Raw genomic sequence first — 23021 nt, forward strand, 5'->3', positions numbered from 1 at the left:
GTCTCTGTCAGCGGCACACGCAGCCTTCTGTCAGAGCATATGACGGGCCAAGCCGCTTAAACTAATATGCCAAACGAAACTATAAACTATGTCTTACGAGTTTTTAAAGGCCTTAATATGAAGCTTGTCACATGTTTAGAACAAATTGGATTATGCACCTTCTCCGCAGCAGCTCAGTCTGTGTCCTCCGCTATATTTTCAGATGCACTTGCATCAAACTACTGTATATAAATAAAAACGGTATTGCCTCATATCGAATCGCTTATAAAGAAAATATTGATATATCGTACAAACTCGATATACCGCCCAGCCCTACTATAAATATATATCATATTTTTAGGCACCCCAAAAGATACACTGTGAACCCAAAGATAAAAAGGGTTGAAAAAGTAAGTAAGACCATGCAGTTTAAATGATTATAAGAGATGTATCTGCACTGATACATAGGGAAAAGAACGACCTATTATAGTGATACAACCCTAATAAATTACTGCAAAATCACAATGGACACAAATATCTGTATTAAACGTTATTATGAGACATTCAGCTCCCATAAGAGTATTATACAGGAAAACCTGGATGGTTTTTAATGCTATACTGCAAATTGAAGCATAAGATAAATTGCAGCCCCTGGTATTTTGAGATCTGAATGTCCCAGAAAAAACAGTCCTTACAGAAAATAAATGCCTCACACAATCACTTCTTTCTTGACAAATATTTGTTTGCAAATTTTGAGAAAACAGTTTTATCGTGGTATTTCCTTACCTACTGTGCCATTATTGCCACTCAGTGTGTCTCATGTGCTCTGTTCTGAAGAGATTTTAGCAATGCCCTGATGGCAGGACAGCTGAGCTCCCATCTAGCAAAAGCATAAAGAGGCTTTGGTGTGAGCAGCCTTTGAGTCCAGTCAGAATGAAACTCAAAGTGATAATAGTGCAGAGTGCAGGGAATTCACAAAGGGATGAATGATGACATACGTTTAACATGGACCTCTTTTGTGACAGTTTCACTTTCATTCTGACAGCATTAGGGGTTCAGGGACTAATGAATGGGTGATTGGTTATTTATAAACTGTCAAGAAATGGAGCGCTAGGGCTGGGCGATATAGCAAAAAAATGTATCAACGATATAATGTTTCATATCGTTCGGTATCGATAATTATTGACATTTTTTATAACCTTTTTTAAAACAAAGAGCAATAGAATTTTTTTTTTAATTTAACCACTATTTTTAAATTAACAATTTATTGAGACAAACAAATATTTTTGTTTTAACAATCAAACACAAAATAAAAATTAAACAAATATCTAATTTCTAATGTTTTATATGCAGATTAAATAGGTCTTAAAGGAACACTCCACTATTTTTGAAAATAGGCTCATTTTCCAACTCCCCTAGAGTTAAACAGTTGAGTTTTACCGTTTGAGACGCAGTGAAAAGGAATAAACTTCCACAAATTCGTGACGTGTTTTCTAAAAGTTTAAACTGTTTTAACTTTGCATGGCTTTCTATACATCTCTTGTGCGACGCGAGTGCAGCAGTCGTATTTGTCCGCCTAAAAAATGCGCTGATTATGCGTTCTGTGTGAATAGCTTGGTTTCGGTTTTAACCTAAATCAAGATCTTCTCCGCATTGAGCTTCTATATTTCTCTAATATTTTGAATGAATAATGCAGCAGCGGCGCATCTCGTGGACTAGACTAACAAAACATTAAAATGCAACGTCACTTACATCATCACCGCATCTCGCGCGCCACTGATGACGCTCCGTGACGCAGTCCTAACATTCAAATGCAAATGTTTATTTTAAATTCGACTAATATTCATTATTTATTCACAATCTCCTCATCACAGGCAGGCACAGCACTCATTTCTGCATGTGTTCGTGTTTGTGTCTGCTGTCTACATCACTCATAGCACCTGCCTATATCGTGCGCTATATCAAAACATTTTTCTATCGTTATCGAAGAAGGTGTACCGTCGATAAATATCGATACCGTTTTATCGCCCAGGGCTATGGAGCGCTAAGGTACACTCAGCTGGGGAGCGTTTTATAGATCAAATCAAACAAAAGGAGAGAGAAATGGAAAGGCAAAGAGATTCATATGATTAAAAAAATGCTAGTAAGAGAGACTAAACAACAGAAGAAGTGTAACAACGACAACAGAAAGTGACCTTACCGCAGGTCACTTTGTTGGGTGTTGGTTGAGGCTGGATTTCAGGCTTGCCCCTAGATTTTCTGCTCCAGTGGTAACCTCTACCTCGCTTCTGTCGGACAGGGGTGGTTGTTGTCATGGAAGAGCCAGTCCCTAACATAGCAAACATTAATTAATACACAACAACTACGGCTGAGCAAATATTACATTAAACAATGTAATATTACATTAAACATTAACATTAAAAATGTATTCATTATGATTTTACAAAAATATTTAAAATTAAGCAATAAGGTGAATTTCAACATGCTTTATGCTTAATGTCCTACAAATGGTGTCAACTGGCTACCCTTGCGACTAGTTTCATCAAGACTACAACGTAAGTAGCAAAAACAGCATGGTAAATTCAATTTATTTCTGTTCATCAGTTCAAACTGTAAGTGTCAGTGAATTTATTCAAAACTCGATTCAACAATTTATTTCATCACTAAGATAAAAGTCTCCACATGTTATTTTTCATATATTTAAATGTTTTATTGAAATTATACAGCAGCACTACTATGCATTGTTACATTGGTGCATAAACGAAAATGATTAAATATCCTTTTCTGAAGTGCAATATTAATACTATTTACTCATAGCGGCCAATGAATCAGAAGTTCTGTATATTCACAGAAAACAGCTCACTTCCACATTGCAAAATAAGGTGGATATTATATAATATTTCCAAAAAGTGTGGAAAAATATTGAGACAAAACTTTTTAACAAACAAAAACATAAAATAAAAAAACATTTAATAAATTAATGTGCTGAGCTTTTAGCGGAAATCTCTTCTCACCTGCTCTCCACTGGTGGTCTTGTGTGTTTTCCAAGGATGGTATATCTGTGTTTGAACTGAACTGTGTGTCCCCGCTGGTATCCACTGCTTGGTATTCTATCTTCTCTCGCTCTGGAGACACTAACAAGAACAGGTGACACATCAGTATCTGACCATAAACATTATTGATTGAAAAACTCAGAGGAATATTTTGAGGAAAAGCATCATGTCTTTCCATTACTGTCTAATGTTATTTTACAGCTGATGCTCACCTGTTCTTCTCTTCTTTTGTGCGACAAAAGGCAGGACATCATGTCGTGTCAGAATTCGCAGCAACTGCAATAAAGGTTTGAGGTTTCCTTCGCTCAAGTATCCTCGCCTCTCCAACTCCAACAGCAGTTCAACGCCACTCTTGGGTCTGTGGCGACCAGCGATGGGGCAAGGCTCATTCTGCGGCTGTATTCTTCGCCATGTTTTCAGAAGCCGAGGACATGGAGAATTACCCTGTGAAGACCCATCAAGCCCTGGAGGTAACTCATCAGTCCATCCCTCTGGATCGAGGGGATGTTTTCCAGGATAAGCTTCATCGAGGATAAAGGACAAAACCTCGACATCAGTCTCTGTGAGTTGGGAGCCCACGATTTCAAAGATCTCATGGAGGGACAGCATCTCATAGTAGCTGAGGCACTCAGTCTCCTCCCAGTACAGGGAATATCTTGTGCATTTCGCTGAAGCCATGGTCCCTTCAAATGTCCAAATGTGTCTGGTAAAGAAGAACACGAATACACATCAAATGTGAGTTTGGTACTGGTTAATTATATATATAAAATATAAAAAATACAAAGAACACAGTGCAGAGCGGTTCAGTCTGTACATGTTAGCCAACGAGCTAACTATCAGGATCGACTGTAGGTTAAAATATAGTTCTAGAAAACATTAAAATCCAGTTTTTGTGTCTACAATTGGTATAAAAACAACATAGAAAGATATTTACATGGTCGTAGTGGAAACAACGCAGTTATTTTGGTCCGAAAAGCGTTTCTGTGGTGACCCGTCCGTCCGCTCTTCCAACTGCTGTCAAACGTTCCTCTTGCAGTCGCGCAGGGTCACGTGTTCTCTTTATATAGCGTCACGTTTGAGCTGAGGGAACAGAAAAAAACAAAGACGTGCATTAATGTTTAACTGTAAAACACCGTTCAATTATATGAACGAACTATATGGTTGAGGGTTAAGACTACGTTCAAATGTTCGTGTTTGCTGCGTCAGCTGGCATTCCTGCAGCGGACTTCCGCCTCTAGTACTAGTCTAGATTTTTCTCTGAGCTGCCGTGACATCACACTGCACCAAAACCACTCGATGTAAAAACAAAAACAAATTTAAAAAAAAAGGAAAGAAACATGTTACAGATTACACATAGCACAAGAGTCCACTTGTTATCAACATCTTTGTATATTAGCGCCCGGACAACAAATATTTTAAAACAACAAGATCTGATTCGATTTGTTTTGATATTTTGCCGTATGAATAAAAACACGCATATTTCAGGTCAGTAACTGAGGTTCAACAAGCATCTTACCTGTACCAAACTGTTGATCTGGATTGTGTTTACACTCTTGTTCTAACCCTTACAAACACCACCCACAAAAACAACGCTCGAGTGTTAGCCAGTTTTGTTGACTGATCTGTGATCTCCGCACATTCGCAGATCGTTACATGTGTATTTGGAGGAAATTCACTCGCATATGATTTGTAGATCGAGGCTCCTTGTCGACAAACCAGTCACATGTCACGTTTATGTGATATCGTCCGCCAAATGTCGCCATAATGGGAAGAGAAATTAGAACACAACTATATATATATATATATATACTGCCGTTTGGGAGCAGATTTATTATGTGTTTTAAAGAAGTCTCTTCTGCTCATCATGGCTGCATTTATCTGATCAGAAATACAGAAAAAACAGTAATATTGTGAATTATTATGGCAATTTAAAATAATGGGTTTCTATTTTGATATACTTTAAAATATAATTTATTCCTGTGATGCAAAGCTGAATTTTCAGTATCATTACTCCAGTCTTCAGTGTCACATGATGAATAAAGAGTTAAAAAGAACAGCATTTATTCAAAATCTTATTAAAATAAAAAAAGAAAGAAATCTTTTGTAACAATATACACAACCGTTGAAAAGTTTGGGGTCAGTAATTGTTTTTCATTCTTTTCTTTTCTGATTTTTTAATGCTTTTATTCAGCAAGGATGTGTTAAATTGATAAAAATGACTTGATAATAAAATAAATGATAATAAAGACTTATATTGTTAGAAAGATTTCTATTTTAAATAAATGCTGTTCTTTTTAACGTTATTCGTCAAATAATCCTGAAAAAAAAGTATCAGAGGTTCCAAAAAACATATTAAGCAGCACAGCTGATTCCAACATTGATAATAAATCAGCATATTAGAATGATTTCTGAAGGATCATGTGACACTAAAGACTGGAGTAATGATGATACAAAATCAGCTTTGCATCACAGAAATAAATTATATTTTAAAGTATATTAAAATAGAAAACAATTATTTTAAATTGTTATCATATTTTACAATATTATTATCAATATTATTATTAATATCCTGTATTTTGAGTCAAATAAATGCAGCCACGATGAGCAGAAGAGACTTCTTTAAAACACACACACAAAAAAAAAATCTTACTGATCTCAAACTTTTGAACAGCAGTGTATATTTACTTACTTATCTACCGTAGGCTGCTAACAAGTTACTTTATGAGAAATACCATTGTCCAATTTGTCAAGCATTCTTGTGGTAGTTGTAGTCCATGAAACATGCATTTTAGTAATTAGTAAAATGAGGTATGGCAGTGTGTAATGTTGTAGAACAAAACGTCCTCTTCTATCCACAGATCTTAATTAACTTATAAATAAATTTAAAAAACTGTATTCTAAGGCCCATATGTATTAGCCTTCCTAACTGGCCTACAAATTGACGTCATGGCTTTTAGATAAAATAATAATTCATAATAATTCATAATAAAAATACGCGTGTGTCCTGTTGGTTTGGTCCCTGGCACTAGATGGCGGTCGTTACTTCGGCTCATGATTAACTACTGCAGAAGAAGATCGGTTCGTCACCGCTCCTGCTGGCTAACCACATCATATCCGCCGCACACCAACACACGGAATACATCTACAGAAAGTTCTGTGAGTAAGATTTTTGTTTTAGGTTTTATTTGCCTCTCAATGCGCCGTTTTAGCCATAATATCTAACTCTACAGTCGCTTCTCAAAGCTCACTTTTATCAGATTTTCATAGCTGTGGGGGAATCAACATGATCTAAGAGAGAGCGTTTAGTTTCCATAACAGATTTGATAAACAAACTTTGTGGAGTGTTTTTATACCAACCCGTCAAAAAGATCGTGTTGTTAGATGTTCTTATATTTCATAACTTAATATGTTTTGGACACATCTGACGTAATGCTGCAGCTTAACAAACTTGTTCTTCCGGATTCTTTCTCTTTGTGAATGCAGTTTCTGTACCAACCCATGAGTGACATCGATTTTCCATTAGCGCACATAATGTAATTTAAGACATTTATAACTTGCTGCACAGTTGATGGAAAGTGTTCTAAACGAAGTAGCTGGAATAATGAAAGCTATTAAAAAGAATGTTTATTTAATTTCTTCATTGTTTCATAAAAAATTGAAAAAGAGAAAAGTGTCAGCAGTTGTGTGTAAGTGACACGTTGAGATGGATGGAAAAGCAAGTGACCCCTTCAGCAGTGAGGCAGAACAGCTTCCTGGGGCAGGAGTATTGGGGAGGTGAGTAAAGTGCCGTCAATCACCAGAAATACTACAATCCGTAAATGCTCAAGAGCCCAAAAAATGTTTAAGTCGTATAAATCTACAGTTATTAATTTCCTTTCATTTCTATTGTTTGTCATTATTTTGAATTACACTAAATTAAAAAATAATGCCATATGTGATGTTTTATGTGTCGTCATTACCCTTAATTGTGTTATTATGATGCAGTTATGTTTTAAAATGATTATATTGTATTTTTTTATATGTATAAACATTATTACTCTGCTAATTCTGTTTTCCTGTCTGTTTTGGACATCAGGCTGTGGCTGCCCAAAGGTCTGTCTGGTAATGTGATTAAGGATTGGGTGGACCGCAGGCGAAAGTCCATCCGTCCATGGGCCAGCTTCGTGGACCAACGTAAGTTCTCCAAACCTCGGAATTTTGGAGAGCTGTGCCAGCGTGTGGTGAGGAATCTGGACACCTTTCACAGCAACTACGCCTTCATCTTTCTGGGACTCATTCTCTACTGCATGTAAGGAACTGCTTACTAATAATCATCTAGAATTTTGAATGCAAATGAGTTATTATTCAACTATGTGATGTTATTTTTATTTAAAGGGGTGCTATTATGCTTTTTTTCACTTTTTCAACTTTAGTTAGTCTGTAATGTTGCTGTTTGAGCATAAAAAAGATCAGTAAATTTACAAAGCTCAATGTCCACTTCAAAAGGAGATATTTTATTTAACAGAAAACTTTCGTTTGGACTACAACGCATATTTTCCGGGATTTGTGATATCACAAATATCGACGAATGGGATGAGACCTGGTTGAGCTGCACTAGAGAAGGCAACGAGTGTTATCACTATGTCGGAGATACGCTAGCTTTCCCAAAGCAGACGAACTTAAAGGGATAGTTCACCCAAAAATGAAAATTTGATGTTTATCTGCTTACCCCCAGGGCATCCAAGATGTAGGTGACTTTGTTTCTTCAGTAGAACACATTTGATGATTTTTAAGTCCAACCGTTGCAGTCTATCGGTCGTATAATGCATGGCAATGGTAACAAAAGTCCGGACGAGAACCGCACCAGTTACACGGCCGTCGGGCAAGGATGCTGGGTCGTCTAGTCCCTTCAAACGCCGTGGGCAGAGAGAAGGACGAAGCCGCTGATAGAAGTCGCCGCGCCCCGGACCGGACAGGGGAGCGCGTGCGGCCGCCGGACTCCGCCCCTTACCTGGACCCTTCCTTCCTGACCACTGCCCTTCCCTTCACGAACCCCGCAGCACGACGAGGACACCAGATCCCCTGTTTGGACACTTGATTCCCTTTTTTCTGGACACTTTGTTTATTTTCTGTTAATAAACTGTGAGAGGTGTTGTAATAATGTAAAATATGTGAAAAATAATGTGTTTCTCGAACAACCTAGTATGAGAGCCTGTTCTAGTACACCCCCAAAACAAAATCAAGACTTTGTAAAAGGAGCATAATAGGACCCCTTTAACTTCTTCAAATGACATAAAAGGCTCACTGTAGTAGAAATAAAAACGCTCAACAAGCCTCTGTTCTTATGTACACAACATGGGTGTGTGTGTTTAAGTTTCTCTGAAGGTCCACATTCACGCAACCATCTGGAAGGCATTTAACAGAATAAACATTCACAGGAGGTTCAACTAAAATGCCAGTTAACTGTTTTCTCTCTCCTTTTCTCCTCCAGCATCAGTTCCCCGATGCTCTTGATTGCTTTGGGAGTGTTTGCTGGTGCCTTCTATATAATTCACTTGAAAACAATGGAAAAGAAGCTGGTTGTTTTCGGTAAGAGAGTGAGATGTTGTTTTAGTGGTTATGTATGAGGCCGTATGAGTTGCGTCATTTGATTTGTTTGCTTGAAGTTTAAGGGCTGAATAGTTGATGTGATGTGTGTAACACACTCTTCTGTTTCTCTCAGGTCGTGAGTTGACTCAGGGACACCAGTTAGGTTTAGCAGGAGGGGTTTCCTTCCCTGTGTTCTGGCTCGCAGGTGCAGGAACTGCTGTGTTTTGGGTACTAGGTAAGATTTTTACCTTTATCTCATTGTACTTCTGTGTTTTTCCCCAAACAGCTCTTCTGAAACTCTTGGATTTTTTTTCTCTTATTTAGGTGCTACACTAGCTGTTATCGGGTCTCATGCAGCATTTCATGAGCTGGAGTCGTCTGACATAGATGAGCTGCTCATGGAACCTGTTTAAACCTTTCACCTTTTTCCTTTTGGCTCATGTTAACCTAAATTGTCGTGCCTCATCGTTTATATTGCCGCATATTGTTTTTGCACTAATTTGGCAATATCAGTTTGCTCACAGATTGGCCAGCAAAGAAATACAGACTGTTAAACTGACATGGCCCTAAACAGATCAAGCACAGTGAAAGACCTCAAATGCCTTTACTGGTACCTATTGGATATTATGTTCATTTGTTGCATTATTTATTTCTATAGCATCCTTAAAGCACAAACTAAATTGACTGTGACCCAAAGCAAAAAATCCAATTTAGTTGAAAAAACGATTTCAATTTATACTATCCTTAAAGGCGTAAGTCAGCCAAAACTGAAAATTCCCAACTTGTATGACTTCTTTGTTGCTCTGTGGAACTCAAATCAATTGATTTTGAAGAATGCTTAGACTTTTTTTTTTTTTGTCCACAATGAATGGAAAACTGGGTTCAAAACAACATTCGAACCCATTGACTTTGAATGTATGGACAAAAAAACACTTGAGACATTTTTCAGAATTTCTTCTTTTATGGTCCACAGAAGAAGAAAGAATGTCATACAAGCTTGGAATTACGTGAGGGCAAGTAAATCACAGGATTTTGGGGTTAACTATGCTTTTAAAGGATCCTCTCACACTAAAGGACAAATATGAGTAATAGCTTTTGATCAAAATGTTATGCTGGATCATCCAAAATAGCGAGGAAAAAAACTCCGACAGCAAGAATGTACCGTCTTGACAGTTTGTGTGATTTATAGGGTACCAATCATTACAAAATCATTTGTATATTTAGCTCATATGTTGTTATATCAGTCTTGTTAGGACAGCTAACGCATGCATGATTTAATAACAGTATGTCAGCAAAGAAAAAAATGTATTATTGCTATTCAGTGTAACCAGTTTCTGATGCCAATATTCCCAGTGGAAGTTTTTTTATACACTACTGTGAAAAAGTCTTAGGCCATTAGTATTTTCACCAACAACAACAACAACAACAAAAGATTTTAAGCCAGTTATTTCTACAGCAATTCATTTTTTTGTTGGTGAAAATACTAATGGCCTAAGACTTTTACACAGTACTGTATATATATAAATATATGTTCTCTCATTTAATGGAAATGTTTGTTTATTGTCTTTTATTTACAACTTGCTTCTGTTGTATCAATGAATGGGAAGTGCAATAAAATGCTCAGTCTGTACAATACCTTTAAGTCTAATGTTTATTTAATGACTGCTCATAGAAAAATATCTAGACTTACTGCCTTTTTTCATCTTCTCTTTTTTTTTGTCTTATCACACAAATTTGACTTATGTGACCTGTCATGACATCAGACCAGTGACAGTCCATCTCATTTTTAAGTTGCCATAGTGATGACCTTGAGTGGGCCCTTTCCTTTTAAACTGCGGCAAGAGCAGCCGATCGATATTCCATTACAGCAATGAAGTAAGGAGGGAGGGAGAAAGAGGAGCACTGCAGTGAGCCCATAGCATTTTCCCAAGGGACATTAGGGATGTGTGTGTGTGTGTGTGTGTGTGTGTGGCAGCCCAGTTTTGCAAGTCAGTAGTTTGCAGTGATGTCAATGTATGATGAATGCTGTGGTCAGCATATTACAGTCACTCTCTGCAAACACAGTCTTGTTTGCCATTGTTAAGAGAAGTAGATGTAATTGTGGTTATTGTTTAAAGGGATAATTTTAACGTTTGGGATGCCAGAGGGACCCCAGTGATGTATGTGTAACTTGATTTTAATTTAACCTTTATTTTGTATAAAATTATTTTATATAATTTAGAATTTTCCTCTGATTTAATCAGTACAGAGTAAGCCGATATTATTCAAGCTTTTTAAGTTGTCACAAAGGACAACTGGATGACTTATAAAAAAAAAAATAGAATTTAATATATAAAAATACAGTAAAATAAACAGGAATGCACTATATGAAATGGTTTATACCTTAAATTTTTATTTGCTATCAATTCTCATAAAACTAGGAAAAGACAAACTATTGGCCTAATACTTATTTTGTGAGCTATTAAAATGACCTTGAGGTCTCAGGATGGCAAAATAAATAGGTTTAGCCACCTTTAAAATGTAGAAAACATTTCCCCAATTGTTATGTTGTTGACTTTTTTGGTGCAGAATTACTGGTCTGTTGGTATACACTTGGTAGTCCAGGAGATGCTGATTTATAAAGGTTGCATTACATGTCCTCATTATCAAAGACCATGAACACAGCTACTCAAGGTAAAAGAAAATGACATTGGAAAGAAATATAACATTACAACATTGTAAAATCTGTTTTAAAACCAGCTGAGAACAGTGACGTCAAAAATTCACTATTCTTATCTGCATCAGTGTTGGTTTAGTATTAAGATAGTATTTCTAAATATTTTGAAATAGTTTTCATTTTCATTTTAGTTTGTTTTAATGATTTTATGTGCTTTTGTCATTTAAAAAAAAAATTCAGTTTAGCTTCAATTCATTTTTATTTCAGTTTTTGTTTGAGTAATTTTAGTACTTTAACTTATTTCAGTACTTTTAGCAGTTTTTCATATATATTTGATCTCAGCTTTATTTAAATGACAGAAAATGAATTTTTAATTTACATTAACAGCACTTAACAGTGATTTAACGGTGATCCAGTTAGAGATGAAAAAGGGAAATGAAGAGTCAGACATCACTTGTTGGTAGTATTAAATGCACTAGATGTTTTATTGGATTTGACCTTTCAGATTCATGTTTCTACCAGTAGTTTTGTCCTTCTGTCTTTAGTCTCAATATTCACACATCTGTCAGATGAACAGCCAATGGCTGACTGCAACAGCACACTGTCCCTCCACTCATGCGCGCGCATGCACACACACACACCTGACACTGCTTCATACCGATCGCATCTCCTGATAAACCAGCGGTGGAACCTGCACACACCAGGCTCAATTGGTTGGTCCAGAAATGATTTAGATGATAAAGTTTGTTTCTCGAATCAGATTTTAGGAGAACAAATTGTTTGTTGATATGACAGATAAAAGTTGAAATATACCTTCAACAGCTAATGTACAAAAACAGCAAATTTAAGTGCCATAAAGGGGGGGAACAACAAAACCTTGTGTGTTTCGGTTCACAATGGCAGTTGATTTTATTCCAGAGATGCTGTTCAACATCATACTAGTTTTCTGTGCAAAACCTGTCAGGAAACTGACGACTTGTTTCAGTCAAGTGGGTTCAAACATGCAAGAGAATAATTTTATACTGTTTTTCAGTGTTTCTATCTTCCAAGATATGTCTTTATTCGTTTAATCAGATGTGGTATTGTTTATATTTTCCCTAAAACACAGAGACAGAGAGTGTATTGAAACATTTGGGGTTATTGTAGCGGTCAAACAAGCACACAAAGACAGAGAAAGAACGTCAGTGAGAGTGAGAGAGGATTCCAATGTCAATCAAACTTAAGTAGAAAATAAAAAATATAAACAACAAAGCCACCAAAACCACCTCCATTAGTGATTAAAGAACACAAATCACCTAACAAGCACAATTATTAACAAAACAGGAGTGAAATAAGTCAAAGTTCCTATGTTAAACAGAGTTTAGTGTGTGCATTGGGATCCAACAACAGGTTTTGTGTGATCTGTGTATCCGTGTGTGAATGGAGGATAGGTTGAGGGAAAAGGCAGGGATGTAAAGGATAGGTGAAGGGACGGCCTTTTTTAATAGGCGAGCGTACATACTCCCTTTTTAGCATCAAAAGCTCCTTTCGAATCTACGTAATTGATTATGCAGCTGCCAGTTTTAGATATATAGTAGACTTTATGTACACAGCCGTGTGAAAATACATGCAAAGATTATTATAGGAATTGGGGGGCATGATGTGGACATTTGAGATGAGGGAAAAGGCAGGGATGTAAAGGATAGGTGAAGGGACGGCCTTTTTTAATAGGCGAGTGTACATACTCCCTTTTTAGCATCAAAAGCTCCTTTCGAATCTACGTAATTGATTATGCAGCTGCCAGTTTTAGATATATAGTAGACTTTATGTACACAGCCGTGTGAAAATACATGCAAAGATTATTATAGGAATTGGGGGGCATGATGTGGACATTTGAGAGTGTGGAAGGTGCTTTGTGATTTCCTCTTTAGGGAGAGACGTGCTATTGGCTTAAAGCTGCTGTCTCTTTAAAAGGAGGGCGGGAGAGGATGGTTGTGCGTCTTAGTTGGAATAGAAGTAGTAGAACAAAATGGAAGATCTAGGAATGTGAGTAAAGAAGATTTGTTGATCAATAATATGTCTCCTTTTCCACCCATCCTACAAAAAAAGACAGAAAAAAAGCAGTAATCACTTTGAGAAATGCTGCACATCTGGTGAGTTTTCATTTAAATCTTAATTGAACAGTGTTTTATTGTATCCCTGATACAAACAAAGACATTTAATGATCCAATTCGGGGGCTTTATGCAAGATATACTGATGAGAAGTGTGTAATTTTGTGCATGTGTCTTTGGGACAGTATGAAGGAACACGTACCACCGGGGTTCCGGCGCAGGAGCAGCTTTCGGACCTCATCATAAACAAAGATTAAGAAACTGTATGGGAACGCACAGAACCACCAGCTCGGCCTGGAGATGAGAGAGACAATGAGAAGAGAGACCGTTTTAAATTGCAGAATACTATCGAGTATAATAAACTTCATGTAACAGATTATGAAACATTAACATTTGTGTCTATAGCGTAACTTTAGATCATGTGCTATATGTACATTTCAAATGTATTTATTACTGACCTAATATTTAAATTGCTTGTTTACTAATAAAATGAATCATGAAATCTGAATCAATTTCAGTTAGATTTTCAATGCATTTATGCATTTTTAGACCCCATATTCAAGAAACATGAGGAGCATGAATTCCTATATAAATGATTATACTTTTTATCTTTACTGTCATTTTTGATCTTCCTTGCTGATTAAAATGATTAATTTATTTAACCCCTTAAGTGCCACCCCCCATTTTTGAACATAGACGTGAAAGTGCACTATCCAAACTTAAATTATTATAATTCATGAAAACCTTGGAATACAGACCTAAGGTTGGACTCCTTTTTAAGAAGACAATCTGCAGATTACTGCAGAAGTGGAATCATTTCAAAATATTAAAGTATCAAAAAGTTATAGAAGTTTAAATTTACTGTAAAGAAAATGCATTGTACCAATTTTTATTTATTTATATAAAGTAAATATTTTACAAAAACCGCTAAAAGATTTTAAAGTACCATTTCCATGGTAAATCAATGTCCGATTTAAAAATGGTTTTCACAGAATGAATTCTGAGGTTTGAAATGATATATAATTTATGATGATTACTAAAACATGTGAGAGAGAAAAAAGACAACAACAAAAAAAGAGCGCCATTGGGCCCACCTGTGGGCCGGTGGCACTTAAGGGGTTAAAAAACTAACAGAAAAACCTTACTGACCCCAGAAGTGGAATTGGATGAGTGCTTGTAACTGGAAAATCCATTTTCATGTATGCATTTGTGCACGTATGTGTGTGTTAAACTCACTTGAGCGGGTACATCCTGAGGGCCACATCCATGCCCGGGCAGTATGAGAGGAATGCAGCGAGAGCTGTTTCTTCAAACAGCCCAAAGATCAGAATCTTATTCCTGTAAAAGGACAAACACAGTTAGATCAAATGTTCTTGTGAATTCAAACACATAAATGTACACACACTTCCTGAACTCACTTCATGCCCTGCTGGAATACTGAATTGCGTCTGGTCTTGCAGACGATGACATCAGCCCATTGTACAACCACAATACTGACAAAGAAAGCTGTGTGGCATGTGAACTCGACAATCTTCCTCTGCTCGTATGTCTGGGGAACATGAACACACCATTTTACAACATGCAGGGAAACGTCTTTGAACCTTAGAGACATGCATGACATCTAATCACCTTCACAACTCATTAAAACACTCACCCACTGCTGTCCGTAACTGTCCTCCAGGTCATTCATTGAACGGTCATCCCAGTTGAGTCTGATACCCACGAGCAGTGAAGGCAGGAAGCCATTCTCAGCCAAAATCACAAAATAGCTGAAGAAACCACCCAATGCCTGGATCATACCTACACACACAAACACATGCTTACATTTTTTTTCCCGCAGATGCCTGCACAATTTTAATATTTATGACCGTTTTATAAAATAACATTTCTTAATGTAGTTTTTTTTTTTTTCAATTTACAAAACGATATGTGACCCTGGACCACAAAACCAGTCTTCAGTCGCTGGGAAATTTGTATTTGTAGCAATTGCCAAAAATACATTGCATGGGTCAAAATTATTGATTTCTCTTTTATGCCAAAAATCATTAGGATATTAAGTAAAGATCATGTTCCATGAAGATATAATTTCCTACTGTAAATATATTAAAACTTAATTTTTGATTAGTAATATGCATTGCTAAGAACTTCATTTGGACAACTTTAAAGGCGATTTTCTCAATATTTTGATGTTTTTGCGCCCTCAGATTCCAGATTTTCAAATATTTTTATCTCGGCCAAATATTGTCCTATCCTAACAAACCATACATCAATGCAAAGCTTATTTATTCAGCTTTCAGATGATGTATAAATCTCAATTTCGAAAAATTTACCCTTATGATTGGTTTTGTGGTCCAGGGTCACATATAATAGTTAAACGCTGTTTCTTTATTGTTTTTAGACAAGTTCATAATGTTCTCTAGTTTTATTTGTGGTACTATGAGTAAATCTGTACATAAGTAAGATCTGTTCAAATATTTAATGCTTTATGTTTAATGTTCAAAATTTCAACATCTGAATGATATACGTATATACGTATACGTTACTGTTCAAAAGTTTGGGATCAAAGATCAAAAAAAAAGAAATAATACTTTTACTGATCAAAAGTGACATTAATAAGGTGAACATACATCCCCTTTTTCTCTGACACGTCCTGGCCAGGATTTCTATATTGCATAAAATATCCAGGTTTTGGCTTTGTTTTCCTGTTTTCATACTTGCTGAAGGTAATGATCGAAAAGTAGTTTGACCAATAACATGCAGGCATTGTACATAATGGACCAATCATGGCGTGTGAGAAGGTGGGATCTACAGTGAACGGTCAAAGCGATGCAAATACGAGTACATATTAGGTGTGTTCAACTTGAAGCAGCGCTGCGCAGACCGATCGTTGAACGACATCAAAGTACTGTGAGAGGGAATCGAAAGCATAAGGGGCCGTCTGCTCTCTATAGCTCTCACGCTACATTTTCAATCATTTTACTTTTCGACTTTTGAAATGTTACAAAATATTTCTATTTCAAATAATTCATGTTCTCTTGAACTTTTTCTACTCAAGGAATCCTGAAAACCACAAAATATTTTTCACACAAAAAGAAAAGCATCACAACTGTTTTCAACATTCATAATAATAACAAATAATTTTTGAGCAGCAAATTAGCATATTAGAATGATCATGTAACACAGAAGACTGAGGACTGGAGTAATGGCTGCTGAAAATTGTGCTTTGTTATAGCAAGAATAAATTACGTTTTAAAATACATTCAAATATAAAACAGTTCCTCTATTTTATAATTATTAATTTCTTTTAAAATGATTCTTCTCTATCTTTTCCTGTTATGATAACTGGATAATAAATAGATGATTTTCCCCCCCATAATTGTGTTTATTACCATGACTTTTCCGGGCCTAGAACTCACAATTTACAATTTTTATTTCCACGTTTTTCATGACCATGGAAACCCTAATTTTAGTAGTTTATACTCAGCTTATACTATGGGGCCGTTGAATGCTTGAATCTGATTGGCTGACGAACGTTCTAAGGTGTGCAGTTATTTTCAGGGAAACGCACAGCGAACGTAGTTCCAGGCAGCTCTGGACCGCATTACATGTCCATATCACTTCGCCAAATGATTTCTGTTATTTCAAAGGTCTTACAACAGCACAATAACCAAAACCCACAACAACACTGGCCAAACAAATAAATATAGTAAGCAATATGATAAAAAACGACAGATAATTTCCATGTTTTGCCACATAATTACGTTTTATTATGTAGGTAAAGCACATACTCTATCTCTCCCGCACAGACGCACATACGTAACTTACAGTACAGAAACATACACGCGCTAACGTTTTTATCGCTACTCTGTCGATTTTATTTTAAAAGCTACATGATATTTCTCACAAGCGAGGAAACAATGGCGCTGTTCGTAAAGAAAATGGAATTAAAGTTTCACTGTTAGTAGAGATGCTGCTGCCGAACAATTTTGAGAGACACAGACTCAGAGAGGTAATATACACTCTCTCTCTCTCTGTCTAATAACTTCATTAACATCTGCATTAGTCTGCTGTCAATGGCTCAAGCCAGGGCCGTCGCTAGGAATTCTGGACCCTGTGCACTAAATTTGCTATAGGGCCCCCTCAAAATCACATTTTATGTCAAATAAAAAAAAACGATGTTTTAGCTTTTTTTAAATTTATTTCTTTTGATTCAAACAATCAAATAAGAACAAGCAGAATAAGAATTTACCAATCAAAATAAATCATTCATTTGCACTACAGAGAACATGTAAATACATGTTGTAAAAACCTTTGAATCTCTCTTGGGCGCAAAATATGCTGATTGGGTCAGTCGTACTGGTGCGTCTAAATTTTATTTATTTATTTATTTTTTTTAATATTCACACCACATAGTAGTTTTCAGTCACAAATGCGACTAAAATGGTCGCAATGTAGAGCCCTGGGGGAATGGGTCGCGAATGCAAAATAACGTTCGGGGGGTGGGAGCAGATCGCGGGCCCCCCAGACCTCTGGGCCCTATGCACTCTGTCACCCTTTCCCCCCCATTAGCGACGCCCCTTGCTCAAGCCTCCGTTACTAGGTCTAAAATGACGTTTTGGAATTAGCAACGGAGGCGTTGGATGAGATGCGGAAGAAATTAATCCTACTCACAATAGCGTTTTAAGTACAAAAACCGGACGAATGCCTTGATCAATGTCTTGAGGTGTGGTAACCGTAGTATAAGTGGGATAATTGACTCCGGGCCATTGAATTATTAGAAAAATAATGCTCCGCTTCGCGTCGTGGCCACATCACCACCTCAGGTGTGCATTATTTTTCTAATAATTCAACGGCCCGTCGTCAATTATTTCTTACTTATAGCACAGCAAACAGTTTCAAAGTTGTTTGTGACTAACCAATTTGTCCATAAGCAATGCTGATGAGACGCTCGTTCACAAGTTTGTCTCTCTGAGGGTTCCTGGGCTGCCTCTTCATGATGTCACTCTCAGCAGCCTCATAAGCTAGGGAAATAGCAGGTACCTGTGGAGGTAGAGATAAAGTTAAGTTTCTGTGTATGGGTAAATTAGTGTGTATTATAGTGTGAGAGTAGGTCATTTTTTTTCCTATTGTTCTTTCCTTATTTTAGTGCTTACCATGTCAGTTCCCAGGTCGATGCAGAGGATGGTGATGGTGCCCAGGGGCAGAGGGATGTTGACGATAATGAAGAACAGGAAGGGGGTGATCTCAGGGATGTTGCTGGTCAGGGTATATGCAATAGACTTCTTCAAATTATCAAAGATAAGTCGGCCTGAATGGGGAGAAATGGATTTACATTTCTTGTTTGACAACATCAGTCCTGCCCTTCTATTCACTAGTCTTCTCTTGTCTTACTCACCTTCTTCTACTCCAGTAACAATGGAGGCAAAGTTATCGTCCAGCAGAATCATGTCAGCAGCCTGTTTAGACACATCAGACCCTGCAATGCCCATGGCAACACCGATATCAGCCATCTTCAGGGCTGGAGAGTCATTCACACCATCACCTGTTACAGCCACAATGGCTCCCTAAATGACAGAAAAATAAACAGGACATGTATAGAAAACTACAATCAGGACATTATTAAAATTACAAAGAACTTTTAAATGACTGAGGACCACAAACAATCTTGAATGCCAGGATGTGCTGTTACCTGCCGCTGGCAACCCTCTACAATGATGAGTTTTTGCTGAGGAGACGTCCTGGCAAACACAATCTCAGTGTGGTTCCGCAGAACTTCATCTATTTGCTCCTGAGAATAGTCCTTCAGATCTGTTCCATGAATCACACAAGCTTTGGCATCCCTGAAACAAACAATAAATGCTGGTAAATATATAAATAACTTTGTCTGGCAAATTTTTACAGGCAAAATCCAATATTTCAAAAGGAGTTTTGCGTGAGGGCTTAATATTTCGCCATACAGATTTCGCAATAGGTTCATTGATTGGCCGCGTTGACCAATAGAAAGCTGCTTGGTTTGGAGGTGATTTCTGTGTGAGTTGTGCTTCATTCATCACTATACTATTGACAGACAATGACACCTTTTTTGCACATGAAATTTCACTAATCTGACTGTACCATAAATGCATGTTGAGATGTTATGTTTACATTTACAGTGCTGGTCATTGTATTACCTGGGATTGACCTGACTGACGGGGATGTTGAGGCGGGCAGCAATGTCTTCCACAGTCTCGTTACCCTCTGAGATGATGCCCACACCCTTGGCGATGGCCTTGGCAGTGATGGGGTGATCTCCGGTCACCATAATGACCTTGATTCCAGCAGAACGGCACTTTCCCACAGCGTCAGGCACGGCAGCACGGGGCGGGTCGATCATTGACATCAGTCCCACAAAGCAAAGGTTGTCTGTATGGAAATTCACATCTTCTGTGTCAAAGGCAAAGCCTTTTGGGTACTGGTCCTCGGGCATTAAGACATGGCAGAATCCTGTGGAAAGAAGGCAAGTTTACACATGTTTGTATAATACATAATTGGGTTTTTTAATGATTTGAAAGATATTTCTTATGCCCGCAAAGACTGCATTTATTTGATGACAGTAAAAACAGTAATATTCTGAAATATTAGTATAATTTAAAATAACTTTTTTTCTATTTGAATATATTTTAAAATGCAATTTATTCAATTTGGGGAAAAAAACTAAATCCAAACTTTTGATGCATATACTTACATACTTGCTTGATGCATATATATATATATATAAGTATATAATCGATTTTTATATATATTCAATTTTAAGGCGGTTATATTTTATAACCATTCATTTATCATAAAGGGGTTTATTTTGCAACAATGATAAATTTTTCTGCTTATTACACAGCTGCTCAAACTCATAAATGAACATCAAATATTTAATTCAATATTTAAAATAATTGATTTCAGTGAAGAAAGAAACCACAGAGTGCTATTAAACTGTAGAAAATTAACAACAGTCAATTATACAGTTTAGCGATCATTATACAAAAATATTTCACCTAGAATGCCGTGACTGACCAATAGGATTTGAGTATTCTAGAGTGCTGTGTAATATACGCCGTATATACGCACCAAGCACTCGCTCCCCAAGTCCTCCAAGCTCCAGGTAGGCATTCTGGAAGGCCTCTTTCATCTCCTCATCCATGGGCTGCTCTTTACCCTGCAGCATTATGGTGGAACATCGATCTAGGATGCGCTCTGGCGCCCCCTTCATCACCAACAGGTAGCGGTTATCATTGGGGTCTTCTGTCTCATGAATAGACAGCTGGGGAAATATGGAAAAAGAGATGACTGAGCCTAACTAAGCTTGTGATTACACCCCATTTCTATTTTTGACATGCTGCAAAGCTGCACCACACACTTTATTATCCACATCTGACTCAAATAAAACAATTTTAGATTTACATTTAGTCTTTTATCAGAACCAAACAATATTTAGTTCCACTATTTCCACAATGACGACAATATTTGCACCACACAATGTGCTATGGGTTGTTTGTAGAACCTCAGCTTTTCCATTGATTACTCATATTGATATTTTCTGTTTGATTTTGAAAATCAGTAACTGATGACAAACCTGGTATTTGTTGGTGGAGTTGAATGGGATTTCGGCTACTTTCTTGTTTTTCTCTCTCATCATCTTGACTGAGCCACAGGACAGCTCGATACACTTGAGCAGGGCGGACTCAGAAGCATCACCTGCCACATCCCTCTTTAGGATAGGCAGAGGATCTTGTCCTGCCTGAAACACAGCCCTGTTACATAGAGCCGCCACACGGGCCAGAGACACCCATGTCACTGAGCTCTTATCGAATGATGCACCTGCAGAAAGAGACCAACTTAGACTCTGGAGGGAAAAACTGGTGTCATAAAGTGGGCAAGACTAGATCATCATTAGGCTCTGCATAAGAAGAAAAGAACAAACCAGACTGATCTTCAGTGGTGTCAGCTTCATGGATCTGGTTGTCAAACCACATGTGTGCGACAGTCATTCGATTCTGGGTCAGAGTTCCAGTCTTATCTGAGCAGATAGTTGAGGTGGATCCTAGTGTCTCTACGGCTTCGAGATTCTTAACCAGGCAATTCTTCCGAGCCATACGCTTCGCCGTCAGAGTGAGACACACCTGAGATTAAAGAGACATTGATTAAATTACATTTAGGAATTTAAAATTTGTTCCAATTCGTCTCATGCGAATTAGTGCTGCCTTCGATACTATTATGGCTTATATTATGGAACGAATGGCTTGTGTTGGAGTAGCTGATAATGCATTTCTTTGGTTTTCATATTATTTAAGTGACAGGAAGCAGTTTGTTCAGATTAAGAATGGTCAATCAGAGCCTGTTACAGTTAAGAAATGTTCATTGCCAAATTATTATGAATTGATCATTTAAAATTATTATAAATTAAAAATGTATTTAAACCAATTATTGCAAAAGGTGTTTACACAGACTTTTTACTGATTTCACAGTCTATTTAGATGCAGTCCAATAACGGTTATAAATCCACTGTATGTTTTGATGCACTAAAAATAATCCTAGTCTTTTGCCCAGGAATCAGACTACACTGGTTATACTAAATGTTTCTGCTTTACCAAAAGATTCATTCAGTTGGGAATCAGCCTACCCTGGTTGTACTGAATGTTTTTAATTCACTAAAAAAAGTTCATTTCAGAGTCATTTTCTCTGGAAACTACCTGGTCGTGCTGAATATTTTTGGACAACACTGGTTACACTGTGTGTTTTTGATTCTTGGTTCCTATTCAAATGCTTAGATGACTGCATGTGCTCACAGTGACAGTAGCCAGCAGACCCTCAGGCACATTAGCGACGATGATTCCGATGAGGAAAATGACAGCCTCCAACCAGCTGTATCCCAAAATGATTGACAGAATGAAGAAAGCCACTCCTAGGAAGACAGCCACGCCTGTGATGATGTGAATAAAGTGCTCGATCTCCTTGGCGATGGGGGTTTTCCCTGTCTCCAGTCCTGAGGTCAGTGAGGCAATGCGGCCCATCACGGTGCGATCACCAGTGCAGACCACAATACCACGAGCAGTGCCTGAAAGAGAAACAAAAAACGTCACGCTTCTAAACTTGACATTAACATAGGTAGACAGGTTCAACACTTCACTGTAGCAAATCCCGCACCTTCCACACAATTAGTGGAGAAGAAAGCGATGTTACGGGTTTCCAGAGGATTGTCATGAGTGCAATCAGGTGATCTCGACTGAGGTTCTGATTCGCCAGTGAGGGAGGAGTTATCCACCTATGTATGATGTCAGAGACACACAGTTATCTACTAGGTAGCAACACAGGTACGATTCTTTACAAATGACTGAAGTTTATAAACCACATACCTTGCAGCCATGAGAAGAGGTGATTCTAAGGTCAGCTGGGATTCGGTCTCCACCTTTGACCTCTACCAGGTCGCCTGCTACCACTTCCTCAGCATTGATCTGCATTTTCTCTCCTTCACGGATTACTAACGCTTGCTGTGGATAGAAAGAATGGGTAACACTGTATTTTAAGGAGTCCTTGTTACACATGGTACATGTACTTAATATTATACAATTAATTATACATAATTACATGCAAGTAACCCTAAGCCAAACCCTAATCCTAAACCTAACCATATAGTAAGTACA

At 37.4% G+C, this 23021-nt stretch overlaps 3 protein-coding genes across 10 annotated transcripts in view; 1 reads left to right on the plus strand and 2 right to left on the minus strand.

Annotated features, from left to right (window-relative positions):
• The window catches only part of LOC107723479 (DNA-binding death effector domain-containing protein 2-like), a 15334-nt gene extending 10641 nt beyond the window's left edge, over window positions 1-4693 (minus strand). The window contains exons 1-5 of one of the 3 annotated variants that reach the window (XM_016532118.1): window positions 4549-4693; window positions 3967-4112; window positions 3245-3735; window positions 2994-3113; window positions 2180-2308 (exon numbers count right to left, since the gene is read on the minus strand). In XM_016532118.1, the coding sequence (XP_016387604.1) occupies window positions 2180-2308; window positions 2994-3113; window positions 3245-3710 (715 nt within the window). In that variant the 5' untranslated portion in view covers window positions 3711-3735; window positions 3967-4112; window positions 4549-4693. The other 2 variants (XM_016532120.1, XM_016532119.1) reach the window with 2 other exon arrangements.
• A 1388-nt stretch (window positions 4694-6081) lies between these two features.
• Window positions 6082-9504, plus strand: LOC107723433 (Rab acceptor 1 (prenylated)). Of its 4 annotated transcripts, none has more exons than XM_016532041.1 (6): window positions 6082-6188; window positions 6516-6806; window positions 7108-7320; window positions 8503-8600; window positions 8734-8835; window positions 8925-9504. In XM_016532041.1, the coding sequence occupies exons 2-6, from the start codon at window positions 6736-6738 to the stop codon at window positions 9011-9013; spliced, it is 573 nt and encodes a 190-aa protein (XP_016387527.1). In that variant the 5' UTR covers window positions 6082-6188; window positions 6516-6735; the 3' UTR covers window positions 9014-9504. The 4 variants fall into 4 exon arrangements, with proteins under 4 accessions (XP_016387527.1, XP_016387528.1, XP_016387526.1 ...); XM_016532042.1 differs by having other exon boundaries at window positions 6697-6806; XM_016532040.1 differs by having other exon boundaries at window positions 6704-6806.
• Window positions 9505-12923: 3419 nt separating this feature from the next.
• LOC107723432 (sodium/potassium-transporting ATPase subunit alpha-3-like) overlaps window positions 12924-23021 on the minus strand; it is a 39985-nt gene continuing 29887 nt past the window's right edge. For all 3 annotated transcript variants that reach the window (XM_016532036.1, XM_016532034.1, XM_016532035.1), the window contains exons 7-22: window positions 22734-22868; window positions 22525-22642; window positions 22167-22435; window positions 21302-21500; window positions 20954-21198; window positions 20449-20641; window positions 19518-19830; window positions 19037-19187; window positions 18743-18911; window positions 18501-18655; window positions 18264-18387; window positions 15002-15147; window positions 14766-14896; window positions 14584-14685; window positions 13550-13641; window positions 12924-13332 (exon numbers count right to left, since the gene is read on the minus strand). In XM_016532036.1, the coding sequence (XP_016387522.1) occupies window positions 13304-13332; window positions 13550-13641; window positions 14584-14685; window positions 14766-14896; window positions 15002-15147; window positions 18264-18387; window positions 18501-18655; window positions 18743-18911; window positions 19037-19187; window positions 19518-19830; window positions 20449-20641; window positions 20954-21198; window positions 21302-21500; window positions 22167-22435; window positions 22525-22642; window positions 22734-22868 (2571 nt within the window). In that variant the 3' untranslated portion in view covers window positions 12924-13303. The remainder of the gene's footprint in view (window positions 13333-13549; window positions 13642-14583; window positions 14686-14765; window positions 14897-15001; window positions 15148-18263; window positions 18388-18500; window positions 18656-18742; window positions 18912-19036; window positions 19188-19517; window positions 19831-20448; window positions 20642-20953; window positions 21199-21301; window positions 21501-22166; window positions 22436-22524; window positions 22643-22733; window positions 22869-23021) is intronic.

The sequence above is a fragment of the Sinocyclocheilus rhinocerous genome, unplaced genomic scaffold (genome assembly GCF_001515625.1).
Source record: "Sinocyclocheilus rhinocerous isolate Xijiao unplaced genomic scaffold, SAMN03320098_v1.1 scaffold241, whole genome shotgun sequence".
Lineage (NCBI taxonomy): Eukaryota > Metazoa > Chordata > Actinopteri > Cypriniformes > Cyprinidae > Sinocyclocheilus > Sinocyclocheilus rhinocerous.